The following is a 16,528-nucleotide window of genomic DNA, read 5'->3' as shown; positions in this document are numbered from 1 at the left end:
ATCTGAATGACAAATGATGTTAGACCATTCACAAATATGTGTTGAACCATTCAGAGTTAAAATAATCTCCTAACCATTAACGACTCCATTTCCTTAATATAATCCATAAGTTATATCGGGAACACTTGTTAAACAATTATATTCTTTTAGTTATCAATCTTAAGGCTAATGTATTCATTTTACATAATTCATAGAGTTTATTCAGAATGATTCTCAAGCTAGTTATTGTCGTTCAGAACCTTTTAGTTATACCAATTTTGAACCATTCGGTGTTTAATCATTCTGCTTTATCAAACACCCCATGAATTCATTTGACTACATTTTAGAAGCTTCAAAACAAAAATTACCTTCAACCTCGAGTCATGACATAATAAGAAAATCTTGTAAACCCCAAACATGTTATCAACTTATTAAAACGATAGGCCTGGCCTTTAAAAAGAACTTATTAAAACGATAGTAAAGACAAGCAGATAGCAGTAACTTAAGATACCTGTTTGCCTCCTTCTCAGACTTAATATCAACAAAAGCAAATCCTTTGCAAACAGGTTCCCTGGTTTTTTCATTCCCTAACACCGCAGGAATTATATTGACAATTCCAGAAAACGGTTTAAACGCCACTTGTAGGTCCCTATGGATATTCTTCTTCTTTGGCAGGTTAATCAAGCGCACCCGAATTCCATTTGGAGGCACTTCAGGCACTATAAATGATAAAACAAAACAACATATACATTAACATTCCACTATGTTGTCACATTTTATCACTCACCTTAACATACTTCCTCAATTGTAAACTTCCAAAAGTTACTACTTTTATAACAAAGAAATGATGCACATCATGTACAATATTGACAGTAACATTGAACCATTTAAACTTTTGTTTAATGAAACACAATGAAGCCAACATATATTCCTCTAAACTGCAGATTTGATATAAAAATTGGAACTTTTAACTAAAAAGTTTGACTACCAAAGTCAATACTGCATCCTATAATGAACAGACTATATCTAATTCAAAAAATTTAAGAAATTTTAAGTAAAGAAAACAAAACCTTTCTGTTTTGGAAGGTTTTCTTTCTTAGGGTTTCCATCTTCAGGATTCTTCTTGAGGTTATTAATATTAGCGATCTGAGCAACCTTACTCTGTTCTAACTCTTCAAGTAATTTATCTTCTACACTTGTATCATAAACTTTCCCTTCACCAAACCCTAATGGTTTGTTTCGAGTCCACTCCCTCATGTTTCTCAGTGGAACAATTATATCATCATCATCTTCTTCTTCTTCTTCTTCATCTTCGAATTCATCATCAAATTCGTCCTCAAAATCATCATCAAGATCGAATTTTTCAGTTGCAGGAGTGGTGGGTTCTGCTTTAATTGAAGTTTTTGTGGCCAAAAGAGGGGACCCAGATGGTGATTTAAGATGAAATGAGAGTAATTTTTGTGTGGGAAATTGGACTGAGACAAAAGAATGTTGGTGGTGGGTTTTATTATTGGAGTGAAGCAGAACAGGGGAATTGAGTGAGAAAGGGATTTGAAACAGAGTAGGTGATTTTAAGAGTGCTCTATTGTTGTTCATGGTTGCTAATGAATCGAAAAGATGATAATATTACAGGATTCAATTATGAATGAGTTCAAAGGTTTGTGTTTCGGATAAAATAAAAGCATGCTTCACTTTGATGAACAAAATTCGTTTTTCCAATTATCCAAAATTCAATAAAAAATGTTTTTTTTTTTTTTTTTTTTTTTTTTGTTGTTGGTTAAATTAAATGGTTTTACTCAAAATAAAAATCTAAAGACAATTCCATACACTCATTTTTGTCACGATGAAATTCGAACTAATAATCTCAAAATTAATAAAACCTTCTGATACCGTCGGATTAGAAGTCAATTTGGTAAATAGGTTTGCTCAAATGATATAAAATTGTTCTTGTATACATGTCTATAGTTGTAGAAAACTGAAGAGGTGTTTTTTCCCGAAAAACTAGAACTTTATAACCAAATGGGAACTTCATCAAATAAGTGAAAGCCCCGAAAAACGTACAACCAAGAAACTAACGAGCTTAACGAAAACTATAGAACTTATCTAAAGCTCACAACCAAACTACGAGACCTAAACATAAAAACGAGCTACTAAATACCTAAATAAACAAACATAAGGGGTAACCAATTAAGCAAGCGGCGAAAGATTAAAAAACCATTTACATCCCGTCAAACCAAAAGCCAAACGAACAAACTAAACAGACAACTTCAAATGTCCTTGACGAATTCGAAAAACTTCGACATCTACGCACCTTGGAACGAGCATATTCTTTTTGGTTAATTTCTTAGGCAAATCACCAAAATTAGTAAGGAAACGGCTTCAAATATAAATCGAAAGCACCGAAAATAACAACGATAAAAAGGTGTCAAATTAAGAAATTAAAGAGAGATTATCAACCAAAGAGAGATTATCAACCATATTGAATCCGAGTCGTACCGAAAAAGTAGAACACCATTTAGCCATACAGACTCTTATCAAATCTCTTTCCCAAGTAGGAAAAAAAAAAACTACAAAGTACTCGGTACAAAACATGAGAAAAGTATACCATATGCAAAGTTATTCAGTACCATAAACCGGTTCAAACAACAGCGGATCTTGACCCGAACCATCTTAATCCCAATTTCCAAATCCAACACAATGCCTACCTTTTAGCTGCGGTCAAGCCTTCCCGGTTAACTCCCTTTTCTATTTCCCCAAATTAAACCACCACCGTCTTCATCTTCCCAATTCACAAAACCCTAATAATCCCCGAATAATCAAAATTATTACCAATTACTAATATCTGTTGCTAGTAAATTCACTTTTTTATCCAGTTACAATCACAATCATAAACTATGGAGCATCATCAATCGTTCCACAATTTGTTCGAACGACGCCCCTTTATCAAATCCAAAACCCCTGCTGTTAAGTGGTTCAAACAATGGTAATTCTCCCCTCCCTCTTACTTTTATTTTATAGATTTAATCTAGTGATTGTTATAACAACCCCTCCCCAATTCAGACATTGACATGTGGAATCTTGAATTATTGATTGCCTGTTTTTTGTATATTAGGTTTGATGGACATGTATTACACATTTACACACTATATGATATGTTCAGTCCTTATGCAACTTCTAAATTCATGTGATTTTATGATCAGAATGCTAGTAACAGTCTTTACATCGGATATAGGCACATTGTTGAACCATGTATATGCATATATATTTTAATTTTTAAACGTCTGCCTTTCTTTTTTCTGCAATGTTATTGTTCAAGTGATTATTGACCAAAACACATCTGACATGGTCAGCGGAGGAACTAGGATTTTTTTTTTTTTTTTTTTACCGGGGGCAAAAAAAAAAAAAAAAAAAAAAAAACTGTAGCAATTTTTTTGGACAAAATTTGAAGGTTTTGGGCCAAAATTTAGAAGTTTTTTGGCAAAATTTGAAGATTTTGGGGCAAAATATGTAGGTTTTGGGGCAAAAAAAAAAAATCCACTGGGGTCAAAGTCGAAAAACCCAAAAATTTTACGCTGAAAAAAAAAATTCCACTGGGAGCCCCCCCCCCCCCCACAAACCACCCCACAACATCCCACACCCACATAGTTTCGCCACTGGACATGGTTAGATCTTTAAGGATTTCCAGTTATGGTTATTTAATGGATTCCCATCACACTGCCATCCCAACTATTATGATTGTCTTTGGTTTCATGTGGTCAAACTGATTGTTATTATCATCATTATTTACCCAGGGTACCTCAGGATGTTGTAGCAACAGGTGGGAAATGCTACGTTATGAAATGGGTCACAGGTCAGTAGTTACCGACTGAAAAAACAATCTGAAATTTATCGTTAAAGAAAATAGCTAGTTGTACAAAGTTGTTTCTTTAACAATATTAATTAATTTTGTTTCTTTTTTTTTTTATGTGCAAACAGAGGCCCAAATGAAGGCCATTAAAGAGAAGATGGATGATCCAGTGGCGCCTGTAGAACCTGAACCGGAACCAACTACTGAAGTTCTTTTCCTTTGCAGCTATGAAGGTTGCGGGAAAACATTTATCGATGCTGGGGCTTTAAGGAAGCATTCTCACATTCATGGAGAGAGACAGTATGTTTGTCATTATGAGAATTGTGGAAAGGTACATCCTTTATTTTATCTTATAGGCAGTTGTTAGCACAATCTTGATCATAACCTAATTATCAACATTTAAGTCAAGTATCAATTTGGATTGAGAATTGTGGGGTGGAAATATATAGTTTTAATTTTTTAAGGGAGAATTACATATTTTGTCCTTAAACCATATAAATATTAAGTATACCCAAATTAACTAGAAAATATCATTTATACCCATGTTACTAATTGGATTACAATTACATCTTTAAAACCCACTAGTTAGTTAAAAATAAATTAAGTATTATTATACCCTTATCGTGCGTCTGTTAAAAGTTAGGTTTTACTCAAAGAAGACATGAACACTAATTGTGATACATTACTTTCCTTCTCTTTGTTGAGAATACTTGAACGTGCCATCAAGAGCTCTAGCTGCAAGGGGATAGGATCTGTAGGCTGGGCACGAATAAATCAGTTATCAGCTATAAACCTAATACCCTTAATTGAAGGTGGAAACATGTAACATCAAATTGCTATGGAGATATCAGATATGGGTCAATGGTAGTTCATGACATTGATTACGTACACATGCCACAAATAAAGAACAAATAAACTATATAGGCCAAATTTATTTTTCCAAACTTACAACAAGGAATGATATTACTGATCACAACTTTGATATTATGGATGGAGTTTGAACCAATGGGGTGTAATTGATATTGTTATTAAGAATCTGGTAATTTGGGTATATGTGATATTTTTGAGTTAGGTTGGGTATGTTTGATACAACATGGGGAAATATGTAATTAACCTTATGCTTTAATTCCTCACAATTGTGAGAATTTATGCTTTGTTGCAGAAATTTTTGGATAGTTCAAAGTTAAAGAGACATTTTCTTATCCACACAGGCGAAAGGGATTTCATATGTCCACATGAAGGTTGCGGTAAGGTAATAATAAATCTATCGCTCCCTTAGCAAGATGTTCCATAATCCATACAACATTGATTCTTGTTTCTTATTTTATTTAATCTAATCTTATTTGAGATTTTTTTGGGGCACCAACAGATACTAATATTAGCATTAACGTATGTGATGTCATCTATTTACTTTTGCAGGCATTCTCGTTGGATTTCAACCTGAGGTCTCACATGAAGACACATTCTCAAGAAAATTATCATATCTGCCCATTTCAAGAATGTGGCAAGAGATACGCTCATGAGTACAAGCTAAAGAATCACATTATGTCTCACCATGAAAAGGTTCGATCTTGATACATACCCACATTTTAGTTTACACAATTTACTGAACAAAATAAGTATATCAATATTAAAAGATCTTTTGTTTTTTTTTTCTTTCTGAAATTCCATCAGAATATGAGTAATATGGTTGAATTGGCACCCAAGTACGTCCAAGTCCAACAACCCGTGGAAAAACCTCCTCCAAAGCCACCAAAAGCGGCTGCAGCTCCCACTTACGCCGTTCCATCACCTGACCGGCCTTACGCGTGTCCGTATGAAGGATGCGGAAAAGCTTACATCCATGAATACAAGCTCAACCTCCATTTAAGAAGAGAGCACCCGGGCCATTTCCCTGAAGATAATCCCAAAAACGCCCCTCGTAATAAAAACAACGATGCTGACATGGACGCTGGCAGTGACCATGAAGGATATCTTGTCAAACGTGGGACCACCAAAGCTCAGAAACCAAACCGGCCAAAACCCAACATAAAGCTTCCCCCCGCCAAAGCTATCATGCGCAAGCCGCCACCTGGTGCTGTTGCAAGTGTGGCTAAGAAACAGCCACGACCGGTGGTTAAACCGGTGCACGAGGAAGAAGACAGTGAAGAGACCGAAGAAGATCGCGAGGACGGGTGGAGGTATGGTAATGGTGGTGGGGATGATAATGATGATGATGATGAAGAGACCGATGAAGACTAGTCTTGATGAATAACATCTTGAGTGTTTTTCGGTTACTACACTAATAGATTTGTTTTTATGTAAATGCCAAGTAATAAGTGTTATCAAGGGAAAAAAAACATTTTGTTACTTGAAGATTATTGTTTGAGTTTCATGTTCATATATTAGTAGCTTGTTTATAGAAGTGGGTCAATAAGTATTGCAACCAGTTTCTTATAAGATCAAATAATTAGAAAGTTATTGGAGATGGCGCTATGACAGATATATATGTTTTTAGTAAGAGCACTTTTGGTACAATTATGTGCATATAATTATTCTCATGTCCTTTCTATCCTAACTTTCTAATGTTTATGATGTTAGATATGGTGTAACCTTGTTTGTTGTGTAAAGCAAGGGTCAAATTTTGACTATAGCAAGTCAAAGAAGTAAAAAAAAAAAAAAAAAATCATTGAGAGTGGGAGGGACATGTATTCTTTATGATGCTAGTTTGGTAGTAGTTACATTAAATGTGTTGAAACACACATATCTTCTACTTAACAAGTACCTGATTTGTCCCTCACCTGATTGTGTAAGATCAATGATTGACAGTGAAATGACCCATCTACCCCTCACAAAGAATAATTTATCAATCAGTGTCTTAATGACAGCATAAAAGAAGTCTTTGTATATAGCCTAACTAACTTGCAGTACCTAAGGCATATGAACTTGTACACTGCCTGTCTAGGTTCATCAATGGCAATAATTTTCAGCTACCATGTTGTACCTAAAGAGGGTTCTAATGACATATATAGGATAGCCAAAGCTAGGGAGCGAAGAAGCAGGGACTTAGGTAACATTAAATTTATCAAGGATGTAGCGGGTTAAAGTATAGTAAGAGAAGATCTTATTAGGAAAAGATGGGAAGAATATTTTGCATCCCTTTTCGGTAGGGGAAGACCAGAGCGGAACGGTGAACCACACGAGGTTCGGGAGTTCCAAAACAACTGTTTCTGCACGAGGATTAACCAGGAGGAAGTTAGATTGGCCCTACGAAAGATGGGGAGAAACAAAGCAGTAGGACCAGACCAAATTCCGATTGAGGCGTGGAAGTGCCTAGGAGGCGATGGGGTTAGATGGTTGACAAACCTTTTCAACAAGACGTTTAGAAGCGCAAATATGCCTATGGAATGGAGACTCAGTGAGGTTATTCCCATTTACAAGAACAAGGGAGATGCGCAAATATGTAGTAACTATAGAGGCATAAAGTTACTTAGTCATACTATGAAGCTTTGGGAAAGAGTGATGGAGACGAGGCTCCGACGCGAGATAAAGGTTTCAGAGAACCAATTCGGTTTCATGCCAGGTCGCTCGTCGACGGAAGCGATTCACATAGTTAGAAGCCTTATGGAGAAGTATAGGGAAAAACAAAAGAACCTACACATGGCGTTCTTAGACTTGGAAAAAGCTTATGATTGTGTCCCACGTGAGCTGATTTGGAAGACTCTTAATGTTAGGGGTGTCCCAAGTAGATATATAAGATCTATTAGAGATATGTACGAGGGGGCGAAGACTCGTGTACGTACGACGGTAGGAAACACAGAGTTTTTCCCTGTAGAGGTAGGTCTACATCAGGGATCTGCACTTAGCCCTTATCTTTTCGCTTTGATCCTAGATGAGTTGACTCATAGGATACAAGACAACATCCCATGGTGCCTGATTTTCGCCGACGATATTGTATTAGTTTCAGATTCCCAGGATGAGCTTAACAGAAAGCTTGAGCAATGGAGGATCGCCTTAGAATCAAATGGCCTACGGATTAGCAGACTTAAATCTGAGTACCTTAGATGCGATTTCAAGACGAGTGAAGAGGAACACGACGATATAGTGGATATCCGAATTGGGGATCAGATTTTACCCCCGCAAGGGTCCTTTAGATATTTAGGCTCGATGCTTCACAATTCGGGAAGAATAGATGAGGACGTGACGCATCGTATACGAGTAGGATGGTTGAAGTGGAGGGCTGCGAAAGGGGTGTTGTGCGACAAGAAGGTCCCCTTTAAGCTAAAAGGGAAATTCTTCAAGGTGGCAATCAGACCAGCCATGCTGTACGGATCGGAGTGTTGGCCAATGACGAAGGCCCAAGAGAGGAGAATGGAGGTGGCAGAAATGAGAATGCTTAGATGGACGTGTGGTAAGACCATGCTAGATATGATACCAAATGGAGTTTTTAGGGAGAAATTGGAAGTTGGGAACATCATCAACAAACTTAGGGAAGGACGACTTAGATGGTTTGGGCATGTTAGGAGGCACCCACTTTTAGCCCCGGTTAGGAGAGTCGAGACCCTCGCCGTTGGCGGCGTAAGGAGAAGGGGTAGACCTAGACGTAGGATGGAGGATAGATTGAAGCTGGACATGAAAGAGCTTCTACTGACGGAGGACATGACTTCTGATAGGAGCCTGTGGAGGAGTAGAATTGGAATAATTGGGTAAGTTTTTTTTTTTTTTTTTTTTTTTTTTTTTTTTTTTCAATGTGTATTATACATTTATTATACAACTACATATATAACTATAACTAGTTATTCTATAGCTACACTATATATAACCCTCCACGTAGTATATATGCACCTGTATCTATTTATATGTTTTTAGACTATATATATGTACCGCTGCATATGTTGGTTACCTATATATGTACCTATGTATCTATGTAACATGTATTTGTGTATGTATGTTTGTCTGTCTTGTTTCTGCACCTAAGTATATAATCTACGAATGTATCTATATGTATATATGTTTAAGCATGAGTTTTTTTTATCAATGCTCATGTGTGGTGCGCGTGTATATATATATATGTATTTATTTTGTTTGTCTGTATGTTTACTTGATTTTAAATGGTTTTGTGCTCTGTATGATCCATGCTATTTGCCCTACTGTTGTGCATTACTGCTTTATGTGTTCTCTTTTTTGGCTACTGTGTATGGTTGCTTCTTGCTAGGAGCACATAACTCTTACAGGTACGTATCTTTTGCCCTATCTTTTCGTTTTTTGAGCACTTCTGGCCGGAGGTCCGTTTGAAAGCAATCTCTTTTGCTCTAGAGTAGAGGGAGGGACGACCTTATCTAGGCGCGGGTTCTATACCCGCGGCTGGAGTAGTGACTTCCTTCTAATCTAGGGTACGAGGAATGATTGTTTACACCCACCTCTCCCATACCCCACTTTTGTGGGATTGGGTATTGCTGTTGCTGTTGCATGTTGTACCAAATGCATGATGCAATGGTACTCCTGATTTGAACAGGGAGCAACTTCCCTTTAGACCACATTTTATTTTGAAATTCCTTCAAGCAGTAATGTAATATCAGGGAGCTTTGATTAATAAAAGAAGTTGGCTTTTCATATTAACTTGACTACACTTTCTTATGAAGATATTAATAAAAAAAAAATACAACATACTTATTGATTTTGTGACAGATTAATAAACATAAATGCAAAAAGAACTTTTTTCAGCCTCTAATGCTTGTATTTACGCTAGAATGATGGTCAAATTTGGGAAAAACATAAGCAGCACACATAAAGGAGGCAACTTTGAACTCAATATCAACGTGTTTTATCAAGATTAATATACATGTGATGAATCAAAGTGTTAGAGCCATTTTTTTTTTCCTTTTCTTGAATATGTAATATATATACTAATATGCTCATAGATCATAAAAAAATCATCTCATTTATTCGTCATTGAACTTGTAGCTTCTGAGATACTTTGCAGAGCAGGCCGCCATGATTTTGATCTCGTAGCAGCTAATATCGACGATGAAGAACCAGATCTTTGCCTGAACATCCTTTCATGTAACTCCACCTAAAAATCAACAATTTCAGATATTTTTCAATAATAAAAAGGATTTTAACAACAAATTTCATGCTTTTCAATGAAATTTTACAAGATGTTAATCACCTGATTTGTGTTATCCACTATTGTATTCCCTTGATCACCATTAGCAGTTTCAATTGATTCAAGTGGGTTGATGTCTTTCATCATCTTTGCATGTCTTTTTGCTCTTACAACCTTGATAACCTCTGCAGAATTCACAATTCAACCACCATCAAAGAAAATAAAAATCCAATTTTTATTACGAATATCGAACTAACCGTGAGAAGTAACAAGACGGTAAGCTCGACCAAGTACAAGAGTGTCGGTTGGGCGAAGAAGCTTGACACGTGTAAACCGAACGATTTTTGTACCGTCTTCAGGAGGCAGTGGAATAATGATGGAAACATAGTGACCTGGATTCATTTTCATTACCTCACTTGCAGTTATAGACCAATACATTCTTTCTATCTTTCCATTTGGATGTTGTATTACTAATGCAGCTGCATCTACTGCTTGACAGTTTCCCATTTTTTTGATAATAATATTTTTTCTCTTTATAAGAAATGTCAATCTTTTTAATTGTTTTTCAACTTTGAAGATGATGATTGAATGAAAATGAAGATGTTATTAAAAGGAAGAAATGAAGGTAGAGTAAGCAAGTAATGGTTGTTCTCTATAATATTGCTCTCGGGTCTTGCTTCACCACCCCTCCCTTATCTATACTTTCAAAAATACAGTATTATTTATGTTTTACACCTTTAACTTTTAAAAATATGGTTTTGAGATGTTATTTGGTTGTATCTTACAATAAAGAATAAGATAATGAAGGCGTTTGTGATATTTTTAGCCTTAGACCATAGATTACGCGGAGTTTGTGACTTCACTTACGCCTATGTGACATGACAAACGCCCCACAAACACCTATAATTAGGGAGTTTGTCAACAAAAAAAAAAAAAAAAAAAAAAAATCGGGCGTTTGTCAATGAAAAATAGCAAAAAGGTGCGTTTGTGATTTTAGTATTTTTTTTAAATTCCGTTCCTACCCTTTTTACCACTTTTTAACCCAATCTTCAATTATGTTTTGCCACATAACCCACAAACACCCCCAACAACCTTCCCATTGCAAACCACATACTTAACATGTCACATGCATAACCCAAAAAAATCTCTCATCCATTCCACATCAGCGTCACCATTATCTATGGTCTTATTGTCTAGGTGTTATTTGTACCCTTACAGCAAGTCCTATAACGTTTCTTCGACATCAGGAATCTACATTTCTTACTCTACGTAGGCGTTTTAGCTGTCGTTGGTGGATCTCTCGGTGTCCTCGTACAGACGTTGGTATCTCATTCTCATTCTCTTTTTTATTTTCCTTACTTTTTTGATTAATTTAAAAAAAATGAACTTGAGGGCACATTTTAACCCCTAACCACTTCACTTTAAGAACAAAATACTGCAATGACCCCTTCACTTTTTCACCTTCAATATATTTGAAAAATCAATTAAAAACATTAAAAGCTTCGGTAACCACTTCTTGTGTTCTTAATAAAATAAATTCAGGAGACAATCTGACCATCTTAATCTTGAAAATGAATAATATAAGTAAATAAATAATGTCTTATTCAAAGAAGGCAAATCTCAATTCTTTAGTAGGTCCTCTGCATTAATTATTATTTGCCCATACATCATTATAATTAGACTATACAAAATAATAGTGTGTCCTAATTATTTAATTTAATTTATATGATATCATGCTTTTAGTGATTTGTATTGCTCATTGAATATCTTTTTCCCAAAATTCGAAATAATGAAATTTTAGTACGTTTGTTTTGAGTCAATAAATTCTTCTCAAAAATATGAATCGCTTACATAAATGTTTAGCAACTATTTAATTAATCTTATAAATCGAAGTAAATGAAAGGAAATTTTTTTTTTTAACGACCAAAGAATCAATTAAATAAATAAAACGATCCCTAGCAAGATGTTAAAGGATATTTTTTTTTTAAAGGCAACAAGCAATTTTATTAATTAGAAAAAAGAGTACATGGAGGTTGCAAAACAAAACAACCTGCAACCTATAACCTCACGATTACATACATACAAATCACGAAACTACAAATCTAAACCTATAATGCTAGGTAGCACAAAACGACTTAAATGGAAAGGTAGATTTGCGGATTCGATAGCCAAGAACACCATTCAATTTTCGGACCTTTTAATCTTTTTGAAATCCAATCGAAGCTTAGAATTTGGATCTCGTTTACCAAAGAAGGAACACACCAATTCTTATTCTTGAAAATCTTTGAGTTACAATTTTTTTCAAATAAGATATTCGCATGTCCATTCGACCGCTTGCCATATTTTCGGTCCAAGCTCCGAGTTGCTTTGGTTTACGGATCCTGCAAATGTTTCGGCAACACTCACATATGGTCCAAAACCCCACCACTTATATACTCTCGACCAAACATCATATGCGAGATTACAAAAGATTAAGGCATGATCAATGGATTCAACGTCATTATCACAATTAGAACATCTCACCTAATGGAGATCCACCCCTCGCATGTCGAGTTCACATAATGTCGGTAATCTTTTTTTCCGTGCTCTCCATATAAATATCTCCACTTTTTTTTTGGAACTAACGGATTTCTTATTGTTTCGGGTTGGCTTTTCTCACCTGCAAATACTTTCTCCATGATGATGTTATTTAGTTTTTTTGTTGTAAATAAACCGTTCGATGCCATTGACCACTTCCAGGAATCTGAATTATTGTTGCTGCCGAGAGTATGATTGTTGAGTAATTCAATTAGTGCTGTTTGTTCCGCCATGGTTCTGCCGAAAGGTTCTCTGCACCACTGCCAATTAAAACTGCATCTGCCGTCTTGCCATGTAACACGTTGATGTACTTCCACATATCCACTCAGAGGAAGGTCTTTTCGTAATGGATGAACAGGCATGAGATGACCCAAGAATTTAGTTATTTTGATTCTGCTAGTCCTTGGGAACAACGTAGCAACGGATAATTAAGAATCAGAATAGGTCCATGGGACAAATCAATGGGAAATGTAATTTGCTTCGTAAGAATAAGAATTCACTTCTATGAAAGACTTTCACGGGGATTGTCTTGATCGTCGGATATCATTGAGAAATAAATAGGAAGAAGTGTTATCGCCTGCAATTATTCCCAGTATGGAATGAGTAAAGAATCAAGCTACAAGTCTCGGTCTATAGGAAAGGCACTGGGTTTTTTCTTTCTTTCTGTTTCATTGATAGCAGAATATCCTGACTCTATAGGGGCGCTAGCGCTTTACTAATAGAAAGAATATAAAAGGGGTCTGAAAAACGTAATAGGCTGCGCTGCTACTCTAGGCTCGCTTCTTCAAGCTCCGCCCATCGCCTATCCAAATTTCCTTCTAGAACATTGTTGATGTACCATCTCCTACGACCTTCTGAAAAGAATTGTAAAAAAGAACTCCAAAACTTGTAAGGGATCTGCCCGCACGAATTATGTAACTCCAAGAACTGCAAAAAGAAATCCGAAAAGCAGTAGAGTTAAGGTTTAAACCGCCACAAAGCCCATATATGCTAGTAATGACTTTGGCCCATAAGGAGGAAGACTCGTTATGAAACCGCCACCACCACTTGCATAATAAGGCTAAGTTTTTACAATTTAGAGAGCCCACATTGAGCCATCCATCCGAATAAGGTAGCATAATTTTTTCCCACTTAACCCAAGCAATTTTTTCCCCTCCCCAGTATTACCCCAAAAGAAATCTCTCCTCACTCTTTCTAATTCTTTTATCACACAAGGCGGGGCACGGTATAACGGAAGTAATACAATGGAAGACTCGAAAGGAACGATTTAATTAGTGTTACTCGACCACCGAAAGAAATCGAGTGTGCTTTCCAATGCGAAATTTTATCTTTGAATTTTTGATGACCACATCCCAATCTCTTAACTTTTTCATTCTAGAACCAATAGGGAGCCTGAGGTAAGTAAAGGGGAAACTCCCTATTCTACACCCGAAATGGTGTGCAAGTGCGGATAGCTCATTTTCATCTATGCCAACACCGTATATGCAACTTTTGCCTATATTAACTTTTAGGCCCGATTTTAATTCAAAACACTTAAAGAGATTCATAAGGCTTCTCAAGTTCTCATAGTTCCAATCCCCGAAAAATATAGTGTCATCCGCATATTGAAGGTGCGAGACGACAATATTATTTCTACCAACTTCCGCCCCTTTGTATAGTCCTCTTTCAACCGCCGATTTAGCAAGAATGTTTAAGCCTTCTACCGCAACTATAAAGAGGAACGGGGAAAGAGGGTCTCCTTGTCTAACGCCCCTCCCCGTGTAAAATTCGTTTGTCGGCGAGCCATTGAGGCCGAACTTAAGCACGTTGTTATTCATTTACACCATCTATCACCAAACCCCATACACTTCATAACTTCTACTAGATAATCCCAATCAAGACTATCAAAGGCCTTCTCAAAATTGACTTTGAAAATCAATCCCTTTTTGTGATTTCTACGGTAGAAGTCAATAGTTTCATTTGAAACTAGAACGCCGTCTAAAATGTAACGACCTTTTAGAAACGCACTTTGCTCAATACCTACCACCGTTGGAATGACACGACGATATCTATTGGAGAGGATTTTCGAGACTATCTTGTAGAAGCTTCCAATGAGACTAATAGGACGGTAGTCGTTTAGACCAAGAGGATCTTTTATCTTGGGTATCAAGGAAATAAACGATGCATTACAACATTTAGAAATTTCACCCTTCTCCCAAAACCAATGTATTGCACTCATTAGATCACTTTTTATTGTATCCCAATATTCTTTAAAAAATCACATATTGAAGCCATCGGGTCCAGGGGCTTTGTTACTTCCACAATATTTTAAGGCTTCAAACGCTTCTTCCTCCGTAAAAGGGATTTCAAGGTCGGCACTTTGAATGTCTGACAGAATCTGATACTGCAGCCCCGATATAGAGGGCCTGTTGCATCCTTTTTTTCCGAACTGCCGATTGAAATGGTTATGAACAGCACACATAATGTCACTTAAATTCTCGTTCCAATTCCCATTTATGACTAATCCTTTAATGTTGTTTCGGTTGTAGTTTCTTCTAATAATCGAGTGAAAAAAACGCGAATTCTCGTCCCCTTCTATTATCCACTTGATTCTCGCCTTTTGTCGGAGCATATTTGCTTTGGATCTTTCTTTGCTTAATCATTTTTTCCTACAATCCATCCATTCTAATCTTTCTTCCTCACTTAAAACTCGACTTTCGGCCACTACTTTCCAATTATCTACTTTTGACTTGATATCTTTAATTTCTTGATCAAGGTTGTTACAATTCGAATTTTTCCATTCCTTAAGAGCAATTTTTACATTTTTCAACTTGTTTCGGAAAACACAGTCTTTTCTATTGCCTTTAATTTCTATGCTCCATGAATCCTTTATGACTTTATCAACACCCTCCATACTTAGCCATTCATTGAAAAACTTAAACGATTTTGGTCCAAAATTGACCAATCTATCTCTTAGCATTATCGGACAATGGTCTGAGAATTTCCTATCCAAAACAAGAGCCGACAAGTCATCCCATAAGTTGAGAAAATTTTCGGATACAAGAAATCTATCAAGTTTACTCATCTTGATGCCATTGTCACATACCCGGGTAAATTTTCTACCCCCAAGGGGTATATCCACAAGATCATTGTTTTGGATGAAATTATTGAACCGTGATGTATGACTTGGAATAAAAACGCTATTGAATCTTTCTTCTTCTTCTCTTACCTCATTAAAATCGCCACACAATAACCAACTTGTATAACGCTTCAAGTGAATCCCACATTATTTTTTTACCCACGTCATCATGGGGGCCATATACATTGACTACCACTGTTTCTTTATTCAAACTTACCCAATAACCTTTAACTGCAATAAAGAATTCTCCTTCTATGAATTCATCTACACGAAAGGAACTACCATCCCAAAGCCCAGAGTTGCCTATCGAATTCTTTTGTACTATTCCTACGTTATTGTTCCAACACAAATTTGATGCCCAAACATTGCTAACATTACAACATTTAGTCTCCTGAATAGCAAGGATGTCGGGCTTTTCAACTCTACACAGATTTTTAACCCAACTAAACGTACAATGGCATAGTTAACCATAAGTTCCAAATCAAAACTAAATGGCCTCTATGTTTAATCCAACGAAAAGACAAAGATCTAATTACGTCAAACAAGCTACTTTTACTGCAAAAGGAATTATTAATAACAACTCCATTCCAAAAGCGCCAAATAGCCCATAGAAGAGTAACAACGACCGCAATGATCCGATCCTTAACACTAGCTTGTAATCGAACACCCTCGATGTAACGTCCTCCCAATAGGGTCTGGAAGAAACGTTACTAATATCAAATAAACCAACATATTATAATATGAGAACAATACTAAATGAGAAAATTTAACTTTATTGAGTACGCAGAGGAAAATGAAATGTCGTTACAATAATGGAAATAACGATAAAGTAATTGTTCATATGCAGAAGTAATAAATGCGATATCTCTTGATCCTAAGTCCAAGTAGCATCACATAAGTAGTAGATAAGAAAGCTTGAATC

At 36.2% G+C, this 16,528-nt stretch overlaps 3 protein-coding genes across 3 annotated transcripts; 1 reads left to right on the top strand and 2 right to left on the bottom strand.

Annotated features, from left to right (window-relative positions):
- Positions 1-1,029: 1,029 nt before the first annotated feature.
- LOC139842394 (uncharacterized) lies at positions 1,030-1,669 on the bottom strand. Its single transcript, XM_071832538.1, has one exon. It carries the CDS (start codon positions 1,573-1,575, stop codon positions 1,030-1,032), a length of 546 nt encoding a protein of 181 aa, XP_071688639.1. The 5' UTR covers positions 1,576-1,669.
- Positions 1,670-2,691: 1,022 nt separating this feature from the next.
- Positions 2,692-6,206, top strand: LOC139844698 (zinc finger transcription factor YY1-like). The gene is made up of 6 exons (XM_071834919.1): positions 2,692-2,962; positions 3,771-3,829; positions 3,955-4,157; positions 4,989-5,078; positions 5,246-5,389; positions 5,501-6,206. The coding sequence occupies exons 1-6, from the start codon at positions 2,874-2,876 to the stop codon at positions 6,065-6,067; spliced, it is 1,152 nt and encodes a 383-aa protein (XP_071691020.1). The 5' UTR covers positions 2,692-2,873; the 3' UTR covers positions 6,068-6,206.
- Positions 6,207-9,605: 3,399 nt separating this feature from the next.
- LOC139844697 (uncharacterized) lies at positions 9,606-10,618 on the bottom strand. Its single transcript, XM_071834918.1, has 3 exons — positions 10,169-10,618; positions 9,975-10,096; positions 9,606-9,878 (listed from the first exon to the last, which is right to left on the bottom strand). The coding sequence occupies exons 1-3, from the start codon at positions 10,416-10,418 to the stop codon at positions 9,744-9,746; spliced, it is 507 nt and encodes a 168-aa protein (XP_071691019.1). The 5' UTR covers positions 10,419-10,618; the 3' UTR covers positions 9,606-9,743.
- Positions 10,619-16,528: the final 5,910 nt, after the last annotated feature.

The sequence above is a fragment of the Rutidosis leptorrhynchoides genome, chromosome 4 (assembly GCF_046630445.1).
Source record: "Rutidosis leptorrhynchoides isolate AG116_Rl617_1_P2 chromosome 4, CSIRO_AGI_Rlap_v1, whole genome shotgun sequence".
Taxonomy (NCBI): Eukaryota; Viridiplantae; Streptophyta; class Magnoliopsida; order Asterales; family Asteraceae; genus Rutidosis; species Rutidosis leptorrhynchoides.
The sequence above is the reverse complement of the archived record's forward strand: the minus strand, read 5'-3'. Positions and strand labels throughout refer to the sequence as shown.

Excerpts from the sequence above, each read along its gene's own strand:
- LOC139842394 (XM_071832538.1), bottom strand. The coding sequence starts at position 1,575 with ATGAACAACAATAGAGCACTCTTAAAATCACCTACTCTGTTTCAAATC.
- LOC139844698 (XM_071834919.1), top strand. The coding sequence starts at position 2,874 with ATGGAGCATCATCAATCGTTCCACAATTTGTTCGAACGACGCCCCTTT. Across the intron at positions 4,158-4,988 it reads ATTATGAGAATTGTGGAAAG|AAATTTTTGGATAGTTCAAA; the intron begins GTACATCCTTTA and ends GCTTTGTTGCAG. Across the intron at positions 5,390-5,500 it reads TTATGTCTCACCATGAAAAG|AATATGAGTAATATGGTTGA; the intron begins GTTCGATCTTGA and ends AAATTCCATCAG.
- LOC139844697 (XM_071834918.1), bottom strand. The coding sequence starts at position 10,418 with ATGGGAAACTGTCAAGCAGTAGATGCAGCTGCATTAGTAATACAACAT. Across the intron at positions 10,097-10,168 it reads CCGTCTTGTTACTTCTCACG|AGGTTATCAAGGTTGTAAGA; the intron begins GTTAGTTCGATA and ends TGAATTCTGCAG. Across the intron at positions 9,879-9,974 it reads TAGTGGATAACACAAATCAG|GTGGAGTTACATGAAAGGAT; the intron begins GTGATTAACATC and ends GTTGATTTTTAG.